The 27,779-nt window shown below is 39.6% G+C and overlaps 1 protein-coding gene across 1 annotated transcript; it reads left to right on the top strand.

The window, feature by feature from the left end:
- On the top strand, positions 1-27,779 carry ABCB10 (ATP binding cassette subfamily B member 10). The gene is made up of 13 exons (XM_055811323.1): positions 1-569; positions 10,883-11,083; positions 11,429-11,631; positions 13,160-13,294; positions 14,911-15,057; positions 15,798-15,933; positions 17,510-17,605; positions 22,567-22,776; positions 23,055-23,134; positions 24,451-24,631; positions 24,915-24,958; positions 26,508-26,542; positions 27,152-27,779. Exons 1-13 carry the CDS (start codon positions 212-214, stop codon positions 27,441-27,443), a joined length of 2,118 nt encoding a protein of 705 aa, XP_055667298.1. The 5' UTR covers positions 1-211; the 3' UTR covers positions 27,444-27,779.

Below are 27,779 nucleotides of genomic sequence, written 5' to 3'. Positions count from 1 at the left end.
CGGCCCGCTGGCCGGGAGGAGGCCGACAACCGCAGCCTTATCAGCGTACCGCAGGCCGACTTCGGCCCGGGCCGCCGCGGGTCCCCGGCTGCCGGCCCATGGGCGGCGGCGGCGGCGGTTCGGAAGCGCCTCCTCCTGCCGCAGACCCGCGCGGCGGGGACCGGCTTCAGCAGCAGCAGCGCCGCCGCCTCGGCTCCGCCGCGCCGGACGCATGGCGGGCTACGCGCCGCGCCTGCCCTGGCTGCTGCCGCTGCTGCGGCGGGCGGCGCCGCCCCCTTGGGCTCGGGCCGTGGCCGGGGCCGCCGGCCTCCGCGCCCCGCCGCGCCCGGCCGGCAGGTGCGGGACGCCCTCCCCGCCGCCGCCGCCACTGCGGCCGCCGGGCGCGCCGTCATGCCGCCGCCGCCGCCTCCTCCTGCTCCCGCCCGTGGCGGGCAGCGCCCCGCGCTCGCTGAGCGCTGCGGCGGGCGCGGAGCCGCCGGAGCCGCCGCGGGGGGCTGCGGGCGCCCCGCCGGGCTTCGAGGCTCGGAGGCTGCTGGCCCTGGCGCACCCCGAGCGCTGGAGACTGACAGGTACCGGCCGCGGCCCGGGGCTGCCCCGCCGCCGCGCCGGGGGCCGCCCTGGGGCTTTGTCCGGGCGGGGAGGGGGCGGCGGGGCGCCGCGGGGCTCCCCTCGCCCCGCCCGAGGGTCCCTGGGGCCGAGCGGTGCGGCGGGCCGGGGGTGCAGCCGGGGGGTGGGTCTCGCCCCGCCGCTCCGGTGCCGGCCTGTGGCGCGGGGGCGCAGCCGGAGCGGCCGCGGTGCGGGGAAGGTCGCATTTCCCTGCCGAGCCGGCGCATCTGGCAGTGTCAGAGCGCACCGTGAAATCTCTGAGCGAGCGTTTGATACGTGTAAAAAGCTAAAAACATGCGTTCTCCCCACCTCCTCGCCTTGCCATCTCTTAATTTGTTGTTGTTCTGAAGGGAAGCCAAAAGTTTTGGAAGTTACAGAACTCCGGTGTTGCTGGTGGTGTTGGTTAGTGCCTCTGTACGTGTTCAGCGCTGGCTCCGCAGGTGGCTGCAATGAATGAACTCTGGCCCGAGACCACATGCAATGAAGTAAAAATGGGAATCCTAAGGGGTTTTTTTAGGAAATAAATTGGAGTTCCTTCTCACAAGAATTTCTTGCCTAAAACCTTTGTAAGATGTTTTGAAAATGATTTCTTTCTTTTTAGTGTCTCCATGTCAAACACCATGGTTGTATAAATTGCCCCCTTAACAGTGATAGTATCAACAGCAAAGTAGAAACAAACTTTTCTTGACATTGCTGTTCATGGGATGCTTGTAGGACGATAGTTGTTAGTAAGAAAACACAATCAAATTATTGTGTGGTTTGTTTTTTTTTAAAAAAACACCTTTATTGGTGGATAGCATGTGTGCTGTCATGGTAGTGTGGCCTGTAGGCCTTTGCAAAAACTTGGTTCGTCCCTATGGAATGCGTAAATGGTGTGGGAGAGAAAAGAGGTGAGTTAGGCATGAAGAGGTGGTTTAAGAAATACAAAATACTTTGCACAAGATTTTATTCACTGTCAATAGTTACAGAGCTTCATTACGCGTTGGCATTACATGGCCAAAATAATTTGGATCCAAATGAGTTTTTATAAGAAAGGATGATTTCTGTGCTGTGAACAGCTGTTTTATGCAGCTAATACCTTTGTCTTGGGCATGCAGAATAAAAGCAGGGGAAAATTGATGGGACAGGGCTGGATGGAAGGGTGAAAAGGCACTATGTTCAGTAAGGCTTCAGTATTGCTCAGGATTATTTTTCTTCATTGGCTTATGAACTAAAATGTAAAAAGCCTTTTGCCAGTAACTTTTGATCAGTCTGTTCAGATTTTGGTGGAGTGTCTGATCAGATAGATCACCTGCTGATTTTAAAATTATTTGTTTTTCCCATTGAAATAGAAACAAATTAATCAGTTATTTTAAGGATGGCTTTTAGGAGTCTTTGGCTTCTAACTGAGAACTTAATTTAGTTCCCTTTACTTGGCATTTGCTGTCAACTTGTTTATCACAGGCAGGGTATGGTATACTTGTTAGTATTGTGTGCTGTCTGATGATGGTTTTATCCAAGTTAAAAAACATCACAGTTACTAAAGATTAGGTACATGCAGTTTTTTCTTTTGAGATAACAAAATGGTCTAAATTGAAGGTTAAAAAAACAAAACAAAAACAAACGAAAAACCAGTACAATTTGATGATACTCAATCATTAGGATGGAAAAAATATTCAAATATAATAACTGCTTTTCAACATCCTCTTGGTCTTGGTTCTGGGAGAGGAGTGAATTTATGTAAAATTCTTCTTCTTAATTGACACTCTACTTAAAAGAAAACTTTTGTTGTTGTAACTAAGTGGGAGGATGGAAAAGCTCACAAGGAAGATACTTTGGGTCATTACAGAGTGCAGGAATAACAAATACTGGTAAAATGCCTTGTAAGTGTTTGTAGGGAAATCACATCTGCCCACTGTGTCTAAAATATGTTAAAATATGTTGTGGTTTGTTCCTCTTGCATCTTTGTACTGAGAAACTAGTCCTTAAAAACTCAGCGTTTCTGGTTCTCCTGCATTCAAAGAAAGACGAAAGTTAATGGTTTCACTGTATGAAACAATAAACCAAGAGCAAAACATGTAATTTCCTCTTCAAGTCCACTTAACCAGTGATCAAGTGGTGTGGGATCTCTTCTGAGGCTTACAGGTGCTGTTTTGTTCTGCAAGAAAGTTGAACTTTTCCGCATCTTTTGCATTTTTATATAACCAGTAGTTGGTAACATAGGTGTAGAGCATTACCACTGTAGGGTGAAGTGATACATACCTCTTCTGTGATTCCATGTGGCACAGGTTGCGATGGTCCGCTCTTGCAGTTGGGCATTGAAATTCACAGTGGCAGAAGGTGAAATAGTTGCAGTGATGGCAGTGGAGGCCTGGGGAGCAGAGGTTGATTTATGAGGAAGTTGGCCAAGACTAGGTTCACCCATCTTGGTGCATAAAGAAATGGTGTCAGCTGAGGAGGTGCAGGTACAGAGGTGAAGGTGACCAGCTCTAGTTGTGGCTGCACCAAAGGAGATGGTCGCATCTTGTTTGTACACAGGGCCTCTTTACCATCTGCTGGCTCAGGACGAAGTGGTGTGGTCTGGCCAGGAGTTCCAGAGTGCTGGCAGTGCTGGCACGCAGCACCTCTTGCAATGCTTTCCTCACGGAAGGATGTTCTGACCCTCTGGAGGCTCTTGGGAATGAAAATAAATGTACCAAATACCATACTGTCAAAAAAAAAATATATCAGTGTAATATGTTCCATGTTTCATGACCAGTTACTTGTAGAGCCGGGAATACATTATAAACGGGACATGTGTGTTAAATTTTCTTGTTGTTATTTACAGTGGTAAAAAGATGGCTAATACTACCATGGGAATTCACTCTGTTAGTGGCTACAGTTTTGTGTAATGAAATTAGGCGTTTGTAAATTCTGTAATACCTCCCAGGTTTAACAAAGGAGGGAAGTAATTTCAGGAATTCTTTGGCTGATTCTGTGCAGTCAGGTCAGGTAAACCTGTGTCTTCAGTTAAATTAAGTTCCCGGGGAAGAGGACAGGGCCATTGCTGAAATTGCTCTCTGTGTAAGGCCACAAAAATGCTTTTTCAAAATAACCCCTTTTATTTCCTCCTGCCTCCTTGTTTCTCCCTGTGAGAATCTGTCTGTTGCGCTTTATCCAAACCACACTTGAAGGAACAATAGTTCTATTGAATTGTAAAGTAAGCACAAGGAACTCTGAAATTTTTAATCCGACAGCAAAGTGTGCCTGTTGCCTGTATAACACTGTGCACACTGAGCGAGGTTTGTTTTGTACACAGATCTCTAGGGATGTGCAAGGAATGTTATTTTCTGAAGTTTTATTTTAGAATCTTGGGCATAATTTGTAATAGCTGTTTTGCTGTAGGTTAAAATTTGCCATGAAATCAGATGAGCACTGCCTTATTCATAATACGATTTTTCTTTAAAGTTATACCAGGTGATGCGCTTTCTCATCCTTGAATGTGAAATACTGGATTGCTGTAGATTTATCTTTTATAGTTTCTAATAGGGGATAAATGGCTGTAAGAACAATTCTTAAAGAAAGGCAATAGAAAAAAAATAAAAATGAAGTGTTGTGCCTAAGACTACCTGAGCTTTTTAGGTGTGTTCTTTGTAATGTAGCTGAGAAACTATTTTAACAGTTCGTTTGCTTAGGAATGATTGAGGTAGTAAGCAACTTGAATTCTTCTGTGCAAGATGCAGATAGAAATGTAGAACACAGCTGTGAGTGTTGCTGCTAGAACATCATGCTTTTGGTTATTTATACTTGTACAATTACTTGAGTAGGAGTATCTTTGAAAACTTCAGTTATTTTAGGAAATTAAATCAGGCAGATAATATGTAGTAGTTAGTTTGTAGTAACATTGAAATGGTTTAGTTTTGAAACTTTTGCTCTTGAATGCATTGCAGTGTGAGTTTGAACATCAGCAGGCAATCCACGCGCTGATAATCCATGCACTTATGCTCCCCCTGCCATTTAAAAATTAATTAAAGGTCAGGCAAGTGGTATCTCTCTGAAAAACCAGTTTTCATACACCCATTCCAACCCTGACAGCGAGTCACATTAGTTCTGTACTGTGCATAATGGGAAGGAAGCTAGTGGGAGCTGAGGGAGGGCTTACAAGCGCTAGAATATCCTTCTCTTTGGAACCTGCATTGGACCCCTGTCTTGTAAATCTTGCTGTTTCTGTCACCCAGTAGCTGGGAAACCTCTGGCCAAAATTTGAGTTCACCTCTCAAGTCCATGTGCGTGGCCGCTGGTTTTTGTTGCTGTACGTAGTTACTGTAAAGTGGTTCTGCTCATCTGAAAGCAGCTCAACAACCACACTTAACTTGAATTTTCTGCAGGCAATTCTTGTGGTTTTAAAATCATAATTCCTATATGTATGGTATATACAAAGGTAACACTGATTGTTTTCTCATGTGCGGTGTGCCTTTTGTAGAAATCAAATAGGCTACATGGGTTTTTTTGTTGTTTCTCCACATAGTTTTTTCTTCTGATTTTGTCGATGTTTGGCATGAAACTCACAGAAGGTCCGAACAGCCTTGTAGCTTCACCACAAAAAGTTTTCTTTTCTGTGGCTAGTTGGTGACAGTTCCTTATCTTAAGTTGGTGGGGAACTGTTAATGAAGCTACTTAAGCAAGAAGTTGCAGAAACAGGAGCTGCTGGCCACTGTGATCAGTTAGGTGCTTATAATAATGTCTCAGCCTAAGAAGCTGTACTCTCTCTTGCAAACTTACAGTTATTTTATTACTTTCCAACAATTGGTGATGAGAAACTTGGCTGATTTTTATGGCTAAGGAAAATCACTATCATGAGAAAATACAAGAGAAATTTTAAAATACTTTGAAAGGAATTCTGTTTTTTAAGTACCTCCAAACTGAACTCTAAGAGTGCATAATTAATGTTTTATGCTATTTTAACATGTTGTAACAAAATACAGAAATTATTAGAGCTCACTCAGAAAAGCAGGAAAATACTATATTTCTGCTGTATCTGGGCTACAGACTAGTGCTTTCTCCTGAAACAGTAGTCCAGGCAAGCTGCTGAAAACATTCAGGGGATTCTAGCTCAGCTATATGAGCCATCCTTTTATTGTGGGTTTTGATAGGACAGTAAGTTTTTAAAAATAGATAGCATGATAGCATTCTCCTTTCTCCCCACCCTGAAATGCTTTTATATTTTTTTTTGGGGGGGTGGGGGTGATGAGATCTGCAAGTATTTTCCACAATGGCAAAAAAAGTGTGAAAAAATAAAATTTCAATGGGTTTTTAAACAGGCCTGTTTGCAACAAGCTGGTTTTAGGTGTCTTAAAAAGACTAGTTTGTGGTACTGTATGTATGGATAATAATTCGTGAAGCAGAGATACAATCTTTCTCAAGAGAAAGTGAAGATACTTGCTTACAGAGTCAAGCCTCCAACTTTGCTTTCGAGCAGAGGTTTTGCACAGCTCTGCTAGGCCTTCTGTCAGGCTGCGTGCCTTGCTACCGCTTCTTCCTCCTCTTCTCTGCAAAGTGGCAGTCTTGTTTGCTCTTCCCTTTCTTGGGCTTCCTCAGATCACTGTCTCTCCTCTGCCTGGAAGGGGACTTCTGTTATTAAATATCTTCTCTGACAGCTCTTCTGACAAACCCTCTATAGTCTACTCTGCAAAGGCTTCTTGATGTTTTGTTCCATGGCAAAAGACTCCTGGCAGGTCTGTCCTGTTTGATCATAGGAGCCTCACTGTGGAGCTATCAAGGATCTATGTCAATTGTGAACACCTCATGACTCAAAAGAGCAGGCTTTTGAGGTGATAGACTTTTTCCATAACTTGCATCGTGTTCTGAGCATGAGGAATTCCACAAGCTGATACTCTGGGGCTTGCTCCTGTGCTGGTATCTTGCTGTGTCCCGCAAACCCTGGACACTGGTCATCTTCTTGAGATATCATCACAAAGGCATTGTCTGTCTCTCTTGTTTGATTCTGTCCCACAGTAATTTTCTGCAACTGTTAATTTCTCCAAACTTGGATAGTCCTGGTCAGTCAGATGACCCACAGTATACCAGCCTTTGCATGAGCTGTCTTGAAGATATTTTCAGTAAATTGTGCAACTGTATTGTACCAAAGAAAACAGTCTTTGTCATTTGAAAACCTAAACTGCTCTTTTGTGCTTAAAAAAATAACAAAAACCACCACAGATTCAATAACCGCATCAAACTGTCTACAGAAAACCTCTGTAATGATTTTCTATAAACTGTGATCATCACTGGAAACAGTAACTTGCAAGATTTAATATATTGACAATACCTGCAAATTAAGACAACTCCACTGAAAAAGCTAGCAGCTTTCCAAAGTGCACTGGGAATCCAGTATACAGCTGTGCCAGCAGACACAAACTCTATTTTTTTCTGAAGACGGTATTACGGTTGTTCTTAATAATGTAAGGAGGACGATTCTAAAAGATTCTTCTTGCATAATAATAGTGCAGTCCAGATATCATGTATGAATTTTAACACAGAAAGAAAACCACACCACTCATACCTAAAACTATACAGAGCATCCTTAAATATTCACAGTGTATTCTGGAAGGTGATTCTAGCTTGAAATAAGTATTTGCAGAACTGACTCATCACAGGGTTGATATTAGCCTTTCGACCTCCCTATACTGATGCAAAACAAATTTCTTGTGGGCCAGGGTTCACCAAACGGAAATGGACTTTACCTAACCAATAAATATAAAATTAATCAGTGCATCTTTCTCCCACAAAATAACAGCTGAAGAGCCCAATCTCTGTGCATGCATATGATAGAATGCAGTAGACTTTGTCACTTCAAATACCCTTGTGGAAATTCAGGGTTAAGCTAAAGAAGTCATTATACATTAGAATAAAACTGCACAGACAACTGGTAGAGGACAGACATTCGCAGTTATTGGTAGGAGGGTACTTCTCACAGAGCTTGCTGTCTGACCTGCCAGCCCTGATCTTCAAGTGAAACTAGTAAAATACTTAAAAGTTTCTGGGAGATGACATTCATAATCTTACTGAATAGTGAAAGCTAGCTGCTTTGCCCTGTTGGCTGTGTTACCATGCACTGCCAGACATCATCACCTCATTTTTCTGTTGTTCATCCCTGATTGGCTTGAGGGATCTTGATTCATCTGAGATCAAATCCTTATGGATTTCCATTTAAAACAGCTCTTTCTCTAACAGGCTTGCAAGCAGTTTTTTGGCTTTTATACACTTCCACATACTGTACTGGCTGAGAATGATGCTCTGGTAAGAACCAGCAAAATTAGAAATTTTCACTCTCTTGGTGGTGGTCTTGTATGTAGAAAACTGGTTTACAACTCTTTGGAGGCACTTAGTCCAGGTTCCGAAGAGAGGTTTCTGATAGCTCTGCCGAGTTATTGCTTGTAAATGTGCTGGTTTATCAGTTGGTGACCAGTTCATTGCCCCCAAATACATCTACCATGAAATGAAGTTGTGGATCTGCTGTCAAGAAGCAAGTCCACATTAGCTTTAACAGAGAGCATGTTGATCTTAAAAGTGATAAAGGCATCACCTTGTCTGTGCAGCAATCTGTATTTCTGTGCAAGAAGACAAGCAAAATGTTTGCCTAATGTTTCCAAGAGGATTGCTCAGCTGCTGCTGGAGTCAGCTTGCCTTGCCTTTGCTTCTGTTGCCACTTCAATGTAGCCCTAGTTTTATAAGCTCCACTGATCTGCCTCATGTTTTCTTTATTTTCATCTCATAGCCTACAAAACAGATTTACTCTTAAAAAACAAAGCTTCCAAAATACACTACTTTGTTAGACGTAGCTTACTCTGTTACCCAGAGAATTATGTGAAACTATTACTATAAAGTTTACTCTGCCCTTTTTTCTGTCAGTAACAACCTTCATCATTGCTGAAATGTCTTCGTATCTGGTTGCTGAACACCTCGTACTCCTCCCTTTAGCCAGTTATCACAATGACAGCTCTTCTTTGAATGAGGTGATAGAGTGACTGCTGATTCCTGTTTCTTCAGTTAGTCAACAGTTTAAAACCAAAGAAATAGAGCAACAGCTTGGCATCTGTACTATTTTCTAGTTGTTCTGCTGGTATAATCTAAGTGAGAGTTTCATTTAGGGAACCTTACTTCACATGTGATTTGTGGTTAAATTAAGAATGACAGATATATTGCTTAAGGGGAAGATTAAAAGTGACATCTGGATTATATAAGCATCTTCAGGATTGTGTTACTCTGATATATTATTGACACTTTGTCTAATGTTTGAGTAGTTTAGTAGCCTTCAGTTTGTTTTGTGAATTCGTGTTGCTTTTAGTTCAGTTAAGGCTGTTGGAAGTGAAACCCATGCTAGCTTCAACGAAGAAGAGCCAAATGTAAATCCAAGCCAGGAAGGCTGTACCGCTAGACAGAGACATATGAGATTTTTAGCCATATGGTCCTCTTCCTTCAGTGAATATTTATATATACAGTTCTTATGTCCAGTTCCATCCATAACTGAGAGATTGTTTAGATCAGTGGAGACTGAGCTGCCATGCAGCACCGTGCTTGTAAGCAATGCTTTTGACCATTTCCAGCTTCCTCACAGACCAGCTTTTTCTGACAGGAGATGACCTGGCTTTTGTTGGATTTTTTCCTGATGTTTCATATCTTGAATACACCAATGCAGCCAGCCTGTTAATGAGGTCACTCATTCTTTACCAAGTTTTAGCTCCTAAATAATATGCTTACGAGATGTGGCTATGGCATGGATCACGTAAGTTTGCAGCAGGAAGCCTTTCCTTTTCTGCTCTGGCTTCTTATTGTTTCTGTATCTTCAAGTTAAAAGAGTCCTTTATCTTTCACATGCGTACTGGCCTGAATGTAATACAGCGCAAAGATCACAAACCAATCTTGAGTAAGAACCACAGGCTGCAGGTTGGGTGCAAGGGCAAGGCTAAAGCTTGTTTGGGCAGTGTGTGGAGCTCTCTCAGGACCGCTCTGGGGCACTGCAGTGAAGGTGCAGAGAAGCGTTTGCTTCAGGTGGTGGCAGGTACACGGGTTTTGTACCCTGAATTTTTCATGATAAATGCACACCTGTATTTACACTTCAAGTGAAAACTGAAACAAAGATTTCCACTGCGTGTGGAGGTGGTAAGAGGCATCAAACCATCTGTGAGAGATGTTAGAAGTATTGCTTACAGCAGTGTGCTGCTGGGGAGCTCTCTGCTGTCCGTCGTAGAAGGGAGACAAGAAGCTCAGCAGAATGGAACTAAAACTCGGGCAACTTCAGGATTTTCAGTACAGTGTCTTTTTCCCTTTAAAGGCATTACCTGCTAGTAGTTTTCCTTTAGCAATCCTGTGAATGTTACTTTAAGTGTGGGGTTGGTTGTTGGAAAACTATGCTGTATAAATGGCATTGTTTGTTGTGGTTCAGTGGTTTTCATATCAAGTTTGTTCAGTTTTCAGTTAAGATGGTTTTTTTTTCTAGCTCTCAGCCTTCCAAGTTTGGCTTGCCTTTTCAGAATCAAGCTGTGTTCTTGGCTCAAGAAATTTCTTTGTAGATTAAAGTTTAAAAGGCTAAGTCTTGGTCCAGTGCGATTTTCATACTCTGTGATAACAGCTTCAAACAGTTACACAGGTTATTCCATGGGTGATCTTGCAACTGGAATTCAAGAGCTCATCAGCAAATGTACTTCTAATTCAAACTTATGCTAGTTTTCTTTTAGACCAACAACAGTAAAGCGTAAACCAAAACAAATTATATAAATTTTGCCAGTCAAGAGTAAATCAAATGCTTTTTTGTTGGGTTTTCTTCCCCAATAAAATTGCATGTTTTAGACTATTCTCAAATCAGATCTTTATTTCAGTCCAGTGTTACCTTCCAGAAAAAAGTGGAAGCTTTAACAAGGAAGTAACAAGCATGAATAACAAAACCCAAACCAAACAGGAGTTGAGGGGTTATGCATGAGATAGAGAACAATAACAATTACCAAACTTTCCATAAGGATGACATCTGTGAAAAGTTAACCTTGTTGGATGGTGGTGTAGAAGGTTATACAAGAGAGGCAATTGCAGGGCTGTCATAGTATACAGAGGCTTTCAGGTTCTGAAAATGTGCCTTGCCTAAGTTACTTTATACAGTGACTTAAAATATCCCATTCAGAACTGGACCTAAGAGTGCTGATTATTTAATACTGGCATTCACAAGCTTAATAGACATTTCAATTGAAAAATTATTTCATATGTGCTATTAATAACCTTGCAAATTCAGAGTAATTTCCGTTTCCTTTTCCATGTTGATTTGCAGCTGCTGTTGGCTTTCTGACAGTTTCCAGTGTCATTACCATGTCAGCCCCTTTCTTTCTGGGGAAAGTTATTGACGTTATTTATACAAATCCCAGTGAAGACTTCACTGACAGCCTGACCAGCCTGTGTGCCTTGCTGAGTGGAATCTTTTTATGTGGTGCTGCTGCTAATGCTGTTCGTGTCTACCTCATGCAGACTGCAGGTAAGAACAGAGGCAAAAAGGGGTACCAAGTCATCTCTTTTCACAGAGTGAGGATCTAATCTAATGATCTGAAATAAATTCTTGGCACTGGCTGAGAGATCCTCTTAGAATCAGTAGCTTTTTTTTACCAGATCAAAGGTAAACTAATAGTGCAAAGATAAGTACGTTGGAATAATTGTTCATTTTTATTTACTGTTACATGACACCTTCAAGTTTGCTCTCTTCTGATATATTAAAACTCTGTAATGTGACTTGTTCAGTGCTACATAATCCTCTGATTTTTATATTGTCAGTGTCTGTGTAAAGTCTTGTGTGCCGTGCTTGACTGACTTCTGTTTCTGACAGGACAAAGAATTGTGAAACGTTTGAGAACAGCCATGTTCTCCTCTATTCTGAAGCAAGAAACTGCTTTCTTTGACAAGACCAGAACAGGAGAGCTGATAAACCGCTTATCTTCAGATACAGCCCTTTTGGGCCGTTCGGTGACTGAAAACCTTTCAGATGGGCTCAGGGCAGGAGCACAAGCATCTGTGGGGGTTGGAATGATGGTAAGGTCGTTTCTTCCCTGCTTGTCACCTCCTGTAGTTCCGAGTTTGTTTCAGTTCTGTTAGGTAATGTATGAATATGATTCAGTTCAGAAACTGCTATGTGTTCTTGGATAGAAGTGTATTTCACTGGTTATCCACAATAACTTTTGTGTACTGCATTGCAATGGATGATGTGGCTGTAGCCACTTGATGTTTAGTCACAAGCCAAAGTATTGAGAATGAAGGTTTGAAATGAACTACTGTTGCTGCCTGAATTTGTCAAGCAAAGCACAGGAGGCAAATAGCTTAACTCTATTCTTACTGAAGATATTAAAATCAGTGATAACATTCCCATGGCTGTAGGTAAAATAGGGTGTGAAGGGACTGTTGTAAAATCCGTTGAAGTGCAGTGCATCAGTTAATGTTCCTTGGTGGTCAGTTCATCTACATAAAAATCTCACTTGCCTTGATGTTTTTTGTGGCATTAATTTTGTTACAATATTCTGAGAAAAGATATGTTGGTGGCAGTTATCTTAAAGCGGGTCATTTCTGCTGTCTACTTGGAGATAAAAACAGCAAAAATTCTCCTCATAAAAATAAGCTTCCAATATTGACAGTTATTAGAAACTGTGAAGAGTTTCCACTATGAAGCTTTAAAGCTTTAATACTTGGTCACTGATAAGAGTTATGGCTTTCTGTATTTATCTAAGCAAATAAGAGTCTGAGGTTTTATCTTACCATAAATTAAATGGAATAGCTTTATGTAAGGCATTCTGCTCAGAAATACTGCCATGATACTGTGTTAAAAGGTGGACTATAAAAGCTTGCCCCGAGTGAATAGATTATTATGAAATAATTATAAAACCTGTCAATTAAGTTGATTTTGAATTTTTCTAGAGATTTTTCTTTTCATGATTTCAAGATGAAATGAAAACACATTAGATCTAATTTCAGTAAACCTAATGAAAATAACCTATTTAGGAGCTTTGATGGTTGTTACAAGTGATAAGGTGTTGCAACAGTAAACAAAAAGTAAATTAAATATATCCATTATTCCAGGTTATGAACATTTATGGGTGTAGGGAGCGCAGGTGACTCCATCTGTTCCTTGGTTACCCACAAGGAGTGTATGATATTTCTCCGCTCAAACTTACTGTATTACACCATCTATTTAAAAGTTGGGAAAGTGCTTTAGCAACTATGTAATAGCTTATGTCTTTCATCCCCAAGAGATTTCCTGGTAGGCCTGTTTACTGGCAGGTTAAAATACTCAGCTAAACCACACAGTGAACCAGTGAGAAAGCTAGAAATGAAATCCAGACCACTTTGCTTATAATCCTTTGTTCTAACCACAGGATACATCCCTAGTGCTGTGGAAGAATGGATATTTTGCCTGGAAGAAAGAAAATATGATAAATGAAAGCATGGCAGCACTAAATTACAATCCTACTAGCTTTAGAAAACTCTAGCAAGGGAAGTTGCACTCCAGTATTCCAGCAGTTATTTTTAATCTGAACACTAAACCCTAACACATACCTTTTTCTTGTAGTTTTTTGTGTCTCCCAGCCTTGCTGCGTTTGTTCTGAGCATTGTGCCACCCTTGGCTGTCCTGGCTGTGATTTATGGAAGATACTTGCGAAAACTTACTAAAATGACCCAAGATTCTCTTGCGGAAGCAACACAGGTAATGTTTTAACAGATGCTTTCTAGTTAACATCAAAGTTGCTCTAGTGTATTTAGGTTAATATCTCTGAAGTTACAGATCTTCTGAAGATAATTGTACTGTTCATTGCCCTGAGCCATGCTGAGCCTGTAGTTTTGCACCTGAATAGTATGAAAGGTAAACATCAGTAACACTTATTCATAGATCTCAAAACCAACCATGCTTTGGTGGTCCTGAACAATATCATGTGGAGGTACCAGATGTTGAGAATTTGGAAATATAGGAAAGGATTAGGCTTTAGCTTTGTGAGATCATTAAAAAACACAACAAAAAACCTATGAAGTCCTGTGTAATTTGGTACCTGAACCATGGTTATGAGTTTGAAACCATCGGAAGCATCCTAATGGATCCATTTTTTAAGAAAACTTTGCTAGCAAATCCTTCTCTGGAATTAATTTTTGATGTTTGACCTTACCGTCAGCTCTTGAATGTTTGTGAGGCTTGATATTTCTTAAACTTCACTGGGCACCTCAGCACATAGCCAGGTATTTGGGAGGAAAGTAGAGGAAGCCGTTGTAGCTAAAGAGGCTGTTGTAGAGGGGCCTTTGTTGTGTTGCTGACTGCTCTGACACATAGCAAAGTGCTAGCAGAGAATAGTAGTGATAGTGACCTCCTCACAGGCTGAGGGTGGGGAAACATTATTAAAAAGCACAGAAATATAATTAGGAAACATGTAGTTAAAATAACCACAGTTGTCAGCTGTTTTAAACTTGAGATGTCCTTTGTTAGGACTTTGCAAATTGACTCTGCAAAAGGAAGATTAGCTGTCTTCTGTTTATCTTCCTCATCCTGTGCTGAAGGGAGGCTCGTGCCTTTGTGAGCCAGGTGTGGGACTTCACATGAACAAGCAATTTTAATGTCCCATTCAAATCTTCATGTTGAATGAGGGATGGAAGAAGGACAATTGCATTTTTATATTGTATTTTTACTCACAAAAGGGGGCCTTCTTTTTTGTAAGACCATTACAGTGTTATGGTAACCATATATATATATGGTTATGTAACAAAATAATTGGTTACAGTTGAGTTAATTTTAGAATCAATACTTTGCTGTTTAGCAGTTAAAAATAAAATACTGAGTTGAAGTGAGACATTAGTAGTTGAGTTAAATTAATTCCCAATGTTGCTTTGATCAAGTGAGTGGAATTGTTTCAGGAAATAACAGCAGTCTTTCTTGCATGATTTAGCATATAATAGAATATTTTTAATTTTTCCCCTTGCCACATTGTTATTGCAAGTTATTGTGAATAATAATTTTCTTATGTGTGTTGTTCACATCAAATTAAGGTGGGTTTTTTTGACCCTACTTTTATATTTTTCTCTCTCTGCTAATACTTAAGGCAATCTCAAAGTTCTTAAATTGCCTGGGCATGCAGGTTACTTTTAACATAGTAGAATTTAAAAAAAAAAAAGGAGTGAGGGGGGAGAGGAGGGTATGAGAAATTTTCCACTGGTATCCAAAGGAATGTATGTGAACATTAGCTTAGTGACACTGGTTTAACTTTCAAATGTTCTGTAATATGAACGTTCTAAATTGTGTGTCTGTGTGCATTTGTTTTCTTCTTTGCTTTAATGTAGTTAGCTGAAGAGCGTATTGGAAACATAAGAACAGTTCGAGCTTTTGGGCAAGAAGTAGCTGAAATGGAGAAATATGCAAATAAAGTTGATTATGTGCTACAACTGGCTAAAAAAGAGGCACTAGCTCGGGCAGGCTTCTTTGGAGCAGTAAGTGTTTTTGGATGAAAGTAAACCAACCATGTTATGCCAAGTGTCAATTATTTTAAAATTCATTAAAATACTTATAAATCTGCAAGTAGATGAATTGAGTGCAAACAGAACCTACATCAAACTGTGGGAAGACTGAACTTAAATCAGTCTAAATTGCTGTGAAACTCCACCTCAAGATACAGTGGTATGATAAAACCAGTTTAAGCTCTATTTCTACCCTGTGCCCTATACCTGAGCCCATACCTCCTATTCAGGGAAATAAAGGAGTGAAAACCTTCCCCACCCTTAGCGTTTTACAGCTTTGGCTTTCTGATGAGATGAGCATCGATGCAAAGGAAGCTGGGGAGGGAGGGTGGGGTTTTATTTTTTCATAACAGCTTGCAATGAATTTGTGTAATAGTATTCAAAAACTGCAGAATAACTGCAGGCTCTTCTCCTTTAGTGATGGTTAAGAATGTTCGGTGTTCCTTTCCATTGTGGAGAAAAAAACAAAAATGTGTTGCTTGCTCTTTGAATGTGTGTTGGATAGTGTAGTGCAGTGACACTGGATGTCTGTCTGGCTTTTGGATTGCTTTGCTTTAGAATTGGTTTTGTTCAAATTTAACTCAGTCCTCTAAAAATCTAGATAGCCATAGTATGGGAATTCTTTTATTAGAAGGAAAAATCTGAAACAATATTTTAGAGGGTGAAATTTAAGGTGTACATGACAAAATCTGCCTTTCCCTCTTTTTCCTTAGACTGGCCTTTCTGGAAATTTAATTGTCCTCTCAGTCTTGTACAAAGGTGGATTACTAATGGGCAATGCCTACATGACAGTTGGTGAACTCTCATCTTTCCTAATGTATGCTTTCTGGGTTGGAATAAGCATTGGAGGTATGGAATGAGAAATTAGATTTTCTTCACTTCAAAGCATTTCAGTCAGTATGGGGGCGGGAGGGAAGAAGCTCTTAAAAGACCTGGCTTTCTTAAAAAGTCTTTTCCAAATGATCTTCTCAAGAAATCATGCCTAATTTTTTTTCCTGAGGAGTTAAGGAAATTAATAATATATAACTTTATATAAACCTTCCATTTTCACAAAGGAATACAGAGGTTATTTTTGGGGGTTTTTTTTCAATGTTGTGTGTGACAGATACATATTACTTTTCATTTTCTTTGGGTCTAAATTAAGATACTTGGTATAATGTGTAAAGAAGTAATACTGGTATTATATTTTTTACAAAATACGTGGGTCTGTGTTAAACATACTTTGTTTAGAAAAGTGTGTAGATTTTAGTTGTACTTCAATATAGGGTGTCTTGAGCTGGAAGAGTAAACAAAGTGCCAGCAGAGCACTACACTCTGGTGCTAACCTTTTGTTTTTTCCTTACTGACTGACTCCTCCTTGAAGCTCAGACTCTGTAATCTACTGGCCCAGAAACAAACTGTTCATCTTCTTGACAGAGCAGTCTTCACTACTGCATACAGGCAAAAATGAAGATAAGGTACTTGAAGTTTGACAGCTGATTGGAAGGGTTTCTCTTTAAAATGAGTCTGCTACTTTTGATAGACCCACAGGACAGTGCAGTTCATCTGTACTCTTCTAAGATGAAGCCTGATATCGTGGGAAGCACAAAGATGCACCTGAAGGCAAAATTCACAAAACCTGCTTCCTTGAATATCAAAATTCCAGTGGCACCCATTCCAACTACCAAAACCATTTCTTCTGTGCTTAAATCATCCGAGTTTGGTCAGCAGACTGATACCTGGCACTTTGAAAATGTGGGATAAATTAATGTTAAATAAATGAAAAATAAGGTTAGAAACTGATAAAATGTCATTGAATTATAAAACTTTTTAAATTGTACTTAAGATTATTGAAGAATATAGTTCTGCACAGAGCTCATTCTCATGGGGACTCTGAAGTAAAGGTGTCTTGTCACAAGAAGCCTGCCTTCCTTGACATTCTCCACAAGCATCAGTTTAGTCTTAGGTTTTGTGCCCTCCCTCCCACGTGGCGGACTCAGCCAGGCTCCCCTGTAGTAGTACAACCCTGTCTGACAAAGAAGGGCATTCAGAGTGCTTCATTCTACTGAACAGTTTTGAAAATATAGCTGGTTGTATGCAAGGCTGTTTCTCTGAAGTTGGATGCTGTTCTTCCCGACAGATGAATGAAGATGAGTTGCTTTGCTTTTGAGTATATGCAAGCTGAAGTGCGTTACCATTTTCTTCTTTTTTCTTCAGAACGATTTGTTTCACAGAGATAAATGAGAATGGTGAATAGGGATTATTGGTAGCTCTCAAGTGAAAGCAGATAGGATTTAAATCAACAAGTCTGATAGTGTGTTGGAGTAAAAAATCCCCTACACATCTCATGCTTCAGTGCTGGTGATGAAAAGTATAATGCAAATGTTATGTCTCCTATGTCTTCCATTCCTTATGGATGCATAATACTTTTCTGCTTTTTGTTTAGGTCTGAGTTCCTTTTATTCTGAGCTAATGAAAGGACTGGGTGCTGGTGGACGCTTGTGGGAACTCACTGAAAGGAAGCCCCAGCTTACATTTAATGGTGGGTCCCTGGTTTGTTACTGCTCATAAGTTGATTTTTCTCTTACTGGTCACCAGTACTTCAGAAGAATGTGTGTGATATTTGAAGGTAGTACTGACTTACATTCTTTTGAAAGAAACTAGATACAGTGGTAATTCTTCTGACTTTTCCTAACTATGAAATAGATGATGAGAATTTCCTTTAATCAGAAATTTTAGAAGCTGAAAATCTGGTGGTTTTTTTCTTTCTTCTTGAATTAATTGAGAATATGCTTTTAAATATATTACTTTAAAAGTTATGTGGCTGAGGACATGCTCATTTCTAGCTTCTTGGAATATTTCTTTGATGTCATCACCACTTTCTCTTGGATCAGCTTTAGAGTGAAAAGAATGGAAGTAATTAAAAGAAGGGGGGGAAGAAGCTCTGAGACAGCTGTATCTCATATTTCCACTAGGAGGTTTAGCATGCTCATCTCTAATGGCTTAAGAAAGTAACAATCTGAAAAGAGAAGCTTTTGAAACCAGGTGTTTTTCATTAAGAGTTTCTCCAGTTTAAATAGTTCATACTGATCCATGAAAACAGTTCCTTAGCAAGACATGTTGATTTGAAACCTAACTTGCAAGCACAGACCATTTGAGGCTTTTCAGCAGCACGTGCCAAATGGAATTTTTGAGGAGCTCTGCAGTGGGAGTGGGGGACTGAGGCATGACTGGGAAATGAAAGGAAGGAAGGGGTGGGGAGTCCTGCTTCTTGGGAGAGTGTGGATGTGCAGGTACAGCAGGTGTTGCATTTGGAACGATTTGCACCTCTCCTCACAGCAGCACCGCCCACATTTCTTCCTCCTTTTAGAGGGGCAAGGAGCCACTATAGCACATGGCTTACCTAATTCACCTACGGGTAATGGAGTGACGGGCCTTTTGCTGTGTGACCAGCCTGCTGTACTAGGCAGTCTCTTAGTTAGGTGCTTGTAGCGTTTGACCTGGTAACATGGGCATAATATTTTTCATACAGCTGCAGTGTTCTAAGGGAACAAGGAAGTTTTGAAGGGGAGGTAGTGTCCATATTAATCAAGTTTGATGTTGGAAATGTGAGGAGAGACGAGCAAATTTTGTGGCGGATCAGTCATTCACATGTAAATTCTTTCCATGGGCTGCTTTAGGCCTAAAGATAGGTTTGTGAGTCTGAAGTCACATCTGTTTTTATTAGTATGTTTATAGAAAAATATGCTCACCTTCAAGAGGTGTTAGATTTTTATGGAAGCTTGCTGATGCAGGAGTCAAATCCAAAACAGAAACTTCATCTGTAAATCTGCCTTTTAAATAAAAATTTAAATATAATAACATTTAAAGAAAAAAAAAGTAGTAACAATTTAAATAATATTTAATTATTTAAATAGTATAATTAAACTTTTAGAATATTGAATACTTTAATATATTTTATATATTTTAATATAGTAAATTTTAATTTAATTTTTTTTATTTTAATATAGTAAATAAATTACTTCAGGCAATATATTTTTATTTACAGCTTTATTCTTCAGAAGCTAGACAATGCCCTCCAGTATATTTTGTATAAAGAACATTTGCCTGTATCCATCAAAGTTGTTCAGTGAGCTGCTTGTAGAAGATACTTCTAGTGTGAATTGCTGTTTTATTTAATCAGCTGCATCCCACTAAGCAAAAGTCATACATGAGTGTTCACCAGCTCTCTATGTTGTTAAGAAAGGCAATATAGCAGAGTCCAGGTGAGCTGTCAACACTAGTTTGCCTCTTGAGTTTTATATGGTCTTGTAATTTGGAAACATTGTAAGGGTTATTCTAAGGGGAAGAGTCAGAAAGGAACATCCAACAGACCTAAGAGATCTTTTGAGTAAGCTCTAACTTTAGGGAATCATGAAATCGTAGAATACCAGGTTGGAAGGGACCTCAAGGATCACCTGGTCCAACCTTTCTTGGCAAAAGCACGGTCTAGACAAGATGGCCCAGCACCCTGTCCAGCCAGATCTTAGAAGTGTCCAATGTTGGGGAATCCACCGCTTCCCTGGGGAGATTCATTCCAAAGGCTGATTGCTCTCATTGTGAAAAGTTTTCCTCTTGTGTCCAATTGGAATCTCCCCAGGAAGACTTGTACCCATTACCCCTCGTCTTTTCCATGGGACTCCTTGTGAGAAGGGGGTCTCCATCTTCTTTGTAGCCACCCTTTAAATACTGGAACACGGGGATAAGGGCTCCCCTGAGCCGCCTTTTCTCAAGGCTGAACGAACCCCGTTCTGTCAGCCTTTCCTCTCACGGCAGGCTTCCCAGGCCTTTGGCCATCTTTGTGGCTCTCCTCTGGACTCGGTGCAGCCTGTCCACATCTGTTTTGTATAGCGGGGACCAAAACTGAACACAGTATTCCAGGTGTGGCTGACGAGTGCCGAGTAGAGTGGGATAATGGCTTCTTTCTCTCTGCTGGTGATGCCCTTGGTGCTGCAGCCCAGCGTCCTGACGGCTTGCTTTGCCGCAGCACACAGAATGAATGGAATTTTATCTTTTGCATTGGTTATTATAGAGGAGTTCTTTAGAAATGCTGTTCTTCAAATTTCTGTTCTGCTTCTGTCTCCCTGCACTGGAATTCCTCGAGTTCTTAATCTGATGGACACCAAGTCACAGTCTGGCCTCTGTCTCATTTGTCTTCTCAGCTGCAGGTCTGTCTGTAGGATACTTATCAATCTGCATAGGCTTTAACTTAGGCAGTGAAAGGTACTATTGTCTCCAGTGGATGGAAGCAGAATAGCAGATACTTGTCCAAAAGGTGACCACCAGCTGGCTGATGAAGGGATAGCTGCACACTCTTTAGCAATGAAGCCATCTTAACCTTCCTGCCGTGACATCCAGTGCCACACTGTGATTTGCTGTGCCCTTCAGAGACCTAGTACAACTGCTGATTTCATCATCATTTCGATGTGTTTGGTTTTTTTTTTAATCTGGATTATTTTAGTGGTCATCTTTACAGTGGTACCAGTGCAAAGTAAGCAGTAGTATTGGGGCAGAAGTTGTCTTTCCGACTGCAGCTAATGGATCGCTTAATTATACCTATAGTGACGTGTAGAAAACAATCTTTATTTTATAGATGGAACATAAATCAGGCAAAATTTCAGAAGTCCATGTAGCATAGGCTTACAGAAAGCTTCTTTTAGGTTTCCTTTCAGTGTAAACTGAATACATTAGGAGAGGATATAAACCTTTGTCTCAAAACCCAATTAAAATTGATTTCTGGCTCTTCAGGCAATAAAGCCAAGAGACTGTTTCTCTACTGTCCAAACCTACCTGAAACATCTGTTCTTGGCTACACAGGTTTTATTTTCACAAATCTCCAGCTGTTGTTAGTGATGATATCTTGGGAACAAATTACAATATCATCTTTTCCTCTATCTAGAATCCAAACAAGAAACAAGCACAATCCTGTATATAGCTTTTAGATATTTTTACAGTAATATATAAAGGAAGGACTTGTGGTACCAGACTTCCTGTATTGCAGCAGATCTCAGTGTTTCAGGCCAGGGAATGGACTGTGCAATAACTGGAACTGAGAATAAAGATAAGCTATTACTTGTTACTTTGGTAATAGTAAGGATTAGGCTTCTAGGACAGGATTTATCAAATAAATTTATTTTCCTAAAGGGAGGTTTACAGACTGAGGTGCTTTTATGTAACAAGCGAGTTACAGTGTTTATGTCTGTGGATTAAAGGCAAGGAAGGGAGCTGAAATTTTGCCATTTCTATGCTTCTACCATTAAATAGAAAGCTTGGAGAAGAGGCGGGGATCTAGGAAAAAGAAAGCAAAATAAATAATTTGCTGTAGCAACAGCAGGACTAGTAAAATCTTGATTGCTGCTGATGGGTGTCTGTTTCCTACCCGCAGTTACTGTTTAATGAAACAGGGGCATGTGCTACCGTGTGCTGTGGCTAGTTACCATGTGCTGTGTCTGAAAGGATTTTGAGCTGCATGTTTTTAGCAGGAATAAATGCTACTTGGATGTTGCTTTGCTGCTGCCAGTTTTCACAAAATGGGTAGGAACTTCGTCAGTGAGACCTTTGGGAGTGCAGCACCACTGTCCAATTAGTTTGCTTTGTATGGATATGTGTCACTGGGACTTAACAGGGCTTGAAAAAATTGGTTTCCTTTGTCTTACTTATTTTTCTAGTACTGCTGTTCTTTTAACATAATCATTTAAATCAAATGTTGCCTTCCAGAAATAAGCTGGTTTTATTTAACTTTGGCAATCATTCATTCATGATGGTTTGTTGTGGTATTTCACAAATGAAATTTTAGTTTCAGTGAACGGTTGCATAAGAGTTATGCCTCTGATTGGTCTTTGAATACACTGTTGTCCTGAATTTAATAAATATACTTTCAATTTAAAAAAAAATGCCATTAATACAACAAACCTAGCAGTAACTTTATTCTGGTGACAGCTTTTGCTTAAAAGCGACCCAGTTAATAGGTAGTGGAGAGGGAGCTGCTCTTGTTCAAAGAGGAGGGTGTTTTAGGTGACTTGTGCCTTGGTGAAAGGGCAGTAAGTGATTTGCAGTGTTTATCTTTTTGCATGTGTTCTATGGCAACAGGACTTTGGCCTTCAACAATGCCATTTTATTTCATTACTCCTAATTGACAAAGCTTAAATTGTTTATAATATGTTTAAAAGTTCAGATAATTCTATTAGAATATCTATTAGAAATGAACATTATTTGTTGTTAGGTATTAGCAAGATGCAAATTCTGCCTCTTGCTGTAGAGCAACCTGAAATTGCATTCAGGAACAAGTACCACACAGCCTCAGTCATGGCTGAAATATAATCCCTGTGGTCTGGAATTGTGGCTATCCCTAGATTTTACACGGAGATAGCTATTTCCATTGGGTGTCTGTAAAGCAAGTTCTAGGAGGGCTGAGCTGATATTTGTTTCTGTTCACGTTTCTGTATTTTGTTCTTTGTCACATAGAGGGAATCACATTAGGCAGAGACACATTCAGAGGTGCTTTGGAATTCAAGGATGTTGAATTTGCATATCCGACACGTCCAGAAACATCAATTTTCAAAGATTTTAGCCTTTCCATTCCAGCTGGCTCTGTTATGGCTCTGGTTGGCCCAAGTGGTGCAGGGAAATCAACTATTGTATCCCTTCTGCTGAGGCTGTATGATCCTATCTCAGGTATGTTTTGTGTGTTGCGCTCATTCATGACAATTGATACTTCACATTTCAGATACACCTTATAAACAGTTAGGGTTCCTGTTCTTGAGGTCCTGATGTGACTATTCCATTTATACACTGTGCTTCACTCTGGGCTGTATGGTTACCTTATGGTGGTGCCTGAAGAGGTTTGCGTTTCTGATCGCACCAGTATGTGATTCCTCGGGGGTTGTTCTCAGCTCTTTTTTTCTGCCTCTTTTAGTACTTGTCCAACACACTTGACTGTTTCCTCATTTAAGGTACTATCACCATTGACGGCTTTGATATCCGTCAGTTAAATCCATTGTGGTTCAGGACAAAGATTGGAACAGTGAGCCAGGTAAGGAAGAAAAAAAAAAATTCTAAGTGAATAATTTTGTGTTATTAACTAGCTGTGCCTCACTTCTTTTTAAAACTACATGATCTTGCTTCTCAGTGAAATCCCTCCATCTCACCATAACTGCTGTTGTGCGTGCTTTGTTCTAAAAATAAGACTGAGAGCTAGTCCCATTATTCTATAGCCTGTTTTTACATAGTGGTAGAGATCCAAAGCGTTAGCTTAGAAGAAAAATATGCATGTGGAGACTGGAAAGTACATTGTTGCAAATTGTATAGGCATGACCATCTTGATGTTTGCTATGATTTGTTGAAGAAAGCTTAACATTTAATGACATTTTGTATTAATGGAAGTTACACAATCATGTTTTACACAACCATTTGAAAACTGACCTGTGCTCTGTGTTGTTTCCAGGCAAACACAATTCCACTAGCAAAGCATGAAAATACAGCACTGTTGGCACTTACTCTTGTAGTGCCCTCTCCCTAGCAACCCCCAAACTCTGGAAGTACAGGGAGATGTTCAATGATCTCTTAAAAATAAACTTGTTTGACCAAATAAAATATGTATGTTCCTTCCCTCATCTCCCCAGATGCTTCACAGTGCCGTTAACTGTTAGGTTAACTTTTCTGATTAAAAGCATAAGGATAACTGGGTATATATTGCATTTCAAAACATATCCTTTATGTAATAATACCACCAAAAGCCTTTGTGCAAAGATTATTTTCATGTGGGCACATTAGCATTTTTCTTTTTGAATGTATGTATTCCACTTGAGTTACCAGTAGGAGATACCGGTATTCATACTATAGCATGTCTATTTTATATACAGAGCAGATTTACCTTGTTTCAGACATTATCCTATTGTGCATCACTTGTCCTATCTGCCAGCCCTCTTCTTTGTTTTAACCTTTCACATAAATTAAATGCACAAAATGCCATGAAATCTGTGTAGAGATTAAGAGAAGAATCATCATTGTTGCAGATTATGATATGTAGTAAAGTACAAAGGGAGGTTTTCTGATGTTTGGATGAATAGCTCTTTCTGAACTCTTCCTCAAATATTAGGAATTGAGGGTTATGTTATGTATTGTTAGTTAAAAAAGCCAGTTATTTTTAATTTGGTTTTCAGTGCCCATTTTGTTAGGAGAGGTGGGGTTTTTTTGTTTTTAATTAATTCTAGCTTATATATTCTTTTGTATAGATATTAAAAGAATTAATGCTGGATCTTGTGCATGGGATTTAGTTTATTTGAGACATAGACAATACATGCATGTAATTACAGATTACCATATTAGTTACGTTTTTTGATTTATCAGGAACCAATTCTGTTCTCCTGTTCTATTGCTGAAAATATTGCCTATGGCGCAGAGGATCCTTCTACTGTGACGGCAGAGGAGATTCAGAAGGTTGCTGAAATAGCTAATGCCGCTAGTTTTATCAGAGACTTTCCAAAAGGGTTTGACACTGTAGTTGGAGAAAAAGGCATTTTGCTTTCAGGTACATCTTTATATTGCTTATTTTAAAAAACTTGATGCTATAGAGTGAAGTAAACATTCTATTATTTTTTGTTACCAGTTTTTTCTCCAAGTCACAGCCTGCCATAGGTACTAAAAAAAAAAATAAATACATTAAAAAAATCCCACCATCATCTCCATTCACACACCACCACCACCCCCCGCCTGCCAAAGTACATGTACCTAACTCAGCCCAGCTCAGGCATTCAGTTAAAATTACTTCACATCTGTTTTCCTATTTCAATTTACTGAGCTTGTTCCCCCAGGTGGACAGAAGCAACGAATTGCAATTGCTCGAGCTCTGCTCAAGGTAAGCCAGCACCCAAATAGCTATTTTGATTTTTTTAGGGTTTTTTTGGTTGTGGGTGTTGGTTTTTTTTTGAGAGGCAGAAAGGGTTAAAAAGGAGGAGGTCTTTCAATGGGAGAGGTGGAAAAATATTTTTAGAAAGAAAATGCTATCTTTTACATTAATGAAGAAGTTTGAAAGGAATGAGAGGTTTAACTAAAGACAGATTACTTATGTAAGTGCTTCTTCCCATCTTTCAGTCATGTTTTCTGACAGTTCTTGCCAAGACTGATGGTAAATCATTGTATAATGGCTCACTTTCATAAGACCAGGCCAAGGATGAAGGAGGACTTTAAGAATGTGGTGCTAGTAAACTTCATATATGACACTTCTGTCTCTGTTCAGAACTCTGTCATTCATGGGTTGATTTTTCTAAGTTGCAGTTTACTAGTATGATAGTTGCCCTGTCTTGGCTTTGAGGGGAGCTGGTCTGGATTTGGGACAAGATACTATTTCGGGCACAATTTTGTGTGGTTTTTTTTCTTCAAGAGTTGTCATGGATCTAGCTTTAGGGTATGCTCTGTGCTGCCCAAATTTGAGGGGGCTTCTGAGGATCAGAAGCACAGGGAGTTTGGTTGAAGGACAGACACGGGGCTTCATGGGGAGGCAGTTTGGTGCTGATGCTCAGCTGAAAGTTTTGACCCTTGCTGAAACTAGGTTACAGTCAGGTTAAGCTGTGCAGGTCCCTATAGCATCCTGGCATGCCCAGTTCTTCTAGATTACAGGGAAATTTTCATATTACCAATTCTCTTTTACCACAAATGCTGAAAAGCTGATTGCATTTCATGTCAAGTACAGTTCATGGGAGTAGAGACTTTACTGGGGGGGGAAGGAGGGGGGAGTAGTAAAAAATAAATGAGTAGTTGATGTATTGGTGATTGGGGGTGTAGCGGAGACCCTTCTTTTCCAGATAAAGTCTAAATCTTTTACTCTGAACTTTATAAAGGCAGTTTAGGTACTGTAATTCAGAAGAAGCTGCTTAGGGATTTGAGTGCGGGCAATCTTTTTTATTATTTACTTGCGAAGTTCTTAAATGCTAGTTCTTGTGTACTACATATTTCATCTGTGGGTGAAATACTACTTGTTGGTAGGTTTTTGTTATTTTTTGTAACTAAGTTCTATATAGTGGACTGACTATGGGCAGTGGGTAGCTGAGCCTCTGTAAAAGGTCCATGTAAGAGCAGTAAATAAGAAATTAAACATCTGACCACAGTGCTGACAAGTATGCATTAAAAATAGTCTCCCACATTTAGTTTGTATCTTTCAAATAGTTATCAGATAATACTATTGTTACTTTGGTGTGGAAACTTTGAAGATGGGAGAGTGTTGTTTCTGTTTTGTCCTCTTAGCATTTAGACTTCTTAGAAGTAGTGTTTTGAACAACTCTCAGTTCTTTTGATGAAGTAATTACACTTACTTGGAGTTTTAAGCTGCATGAATCCTGCTCTCTATTGATACAAATATTTGGAACTTACCTAATTGTTATTATAAGCAATTTTACTTTCTTCCTCAGAATCCTAAAATTCTTCTGTTAGATGAAGCAACAAGGTAAGAAAGAAAATAAATAGAAACTTAGAAACTATCTATCTGTAAAACTCAGGTTTGGGAAGTATTTTCTCTTCTTTTTCTTAGCGTGCTCTTGCACAAATTATCTAGCCCTTTATTTTTCTCTACCCACAAAAAGAATATGGTTTCTAGAATGTGTGAGTTGGTTAGACCTGTGATAAAAGCTGTTCATGCAAAGTAGGAAGGATAGGTGGTGTACTGTGTTGTAATTTTTCATGGAGTTTAATTTCTAATATGTAACTTGATTTTGAAACATCTACTTAAAGCTTTTTGTATCTTTAGTTTAAATGAAGGTTTTGGTGTAAAAGAGAGATGATTATACTGCAATGTAACAATTTTTTTTCACTGAATTAGTGTAATTTCTCCATGCATATTTTTGCATATAAGAATATGTAATGCCTATAACTTGGATGTGCATACTGAGCATATTCATGAAACTTTGCTGCAGTTCCATTGGTTCATCTTCACCAACAATAGTTTTCATTTTTTTTATTTGCAGTTTTAGCAAAATAAGCCTAATGCATACAAAAGTAACCTGTCTTAAAGTAACAAATACTCTCCTCTCTCTCCCCGCTTCTCATTTCTTACTAGTGCTTTGGATGCTGAAAATGAATACCTAGTACAAGAAGCTCTGGACCGGCTGATGGAAGGGAGGACAGTCCTAATTATTGCCCATCGTCTGTCTACTATTCAGAATGCTGATTTGGTTGCAGTCCTTGGCCAGGGTAAAATTCTTGAATGTGGAAAACATGAGGAACTACTTGCAAATCCAAATGGACTTTTCAGGAAACTAATGCAGAAACAAGCTTTTCCTCAGAATAGTGATACTTTTGCATTAGATTTACAAACCAGAGAACAGGAGGTATTAAAAAAAAATGTATGAGAGAATGTATGAATAATGGAAGCTTACAAACTACAAAGAATATAACTTATGTTTCAGTTATGTAAAGTAGATGTTATATTTTTCCAAAATGTACAAAATATTCTTTTGAAACTTAAATGTGTTTAAACTTTTTATTGAAAGCTTTTTAATAATTATTGCAACTTTAAAAAATATCTATCACATTGAGATATTTTCAGTGTATAGATTCTTCTGCTTTGTGTTACGTTAATTGAGACCACGTAAACCTTGTTTGCTGTAATGCACTGTATGATGATGTGTTGCATTCTCAAGTAACTTCAGTATTTTAAGGGTAATTAAATAAGATTATAATTTTCA

Source organism: Falco peregrinus, chromosome 7 (genome assembly GCF_023634155.1).
Source record: "Falco peregrinus isolate bFalPer1 chromosome 7, bFalPer1.pri, whole genome shotgun sequence".
Taxonomy (NCBI): domain Eukaryota; kingdom Metazoa; phylum Chordata; class Aves; order Falconiformes; family Falconidae; genus Falco; species Falco peregrinus.
The sequence above is the reverse complement of the archived record's forward strand: the minus strand, read 5'-3'. Positions and strand labels throughout refer to the sequence as shown.

Coding starts and splice junctions, on each gene's coding strand:
- ABCB10 (XM_055811323.1), top strand. CDS start 212: ATGGCGGGCTACGCGCCGCGCCTGCCCTGGCTGCTGCCGCTGCTGCGG. Junction 11,632..13,159: donor CTGTGGGGGTTGGAATGATG/GTAAGGTCGTTT, acceptor TTTTTCTTGTAG/TTTTTTGTGTCTCCCAGCCT. Junction 15,058..15,797: donor GGGCAGGCTTCTTTGGAGCA/GTAAGTGTTTTT, acceptor CTTTTTCCTTAG/ACTGGCCTTTCTGGAAATTT.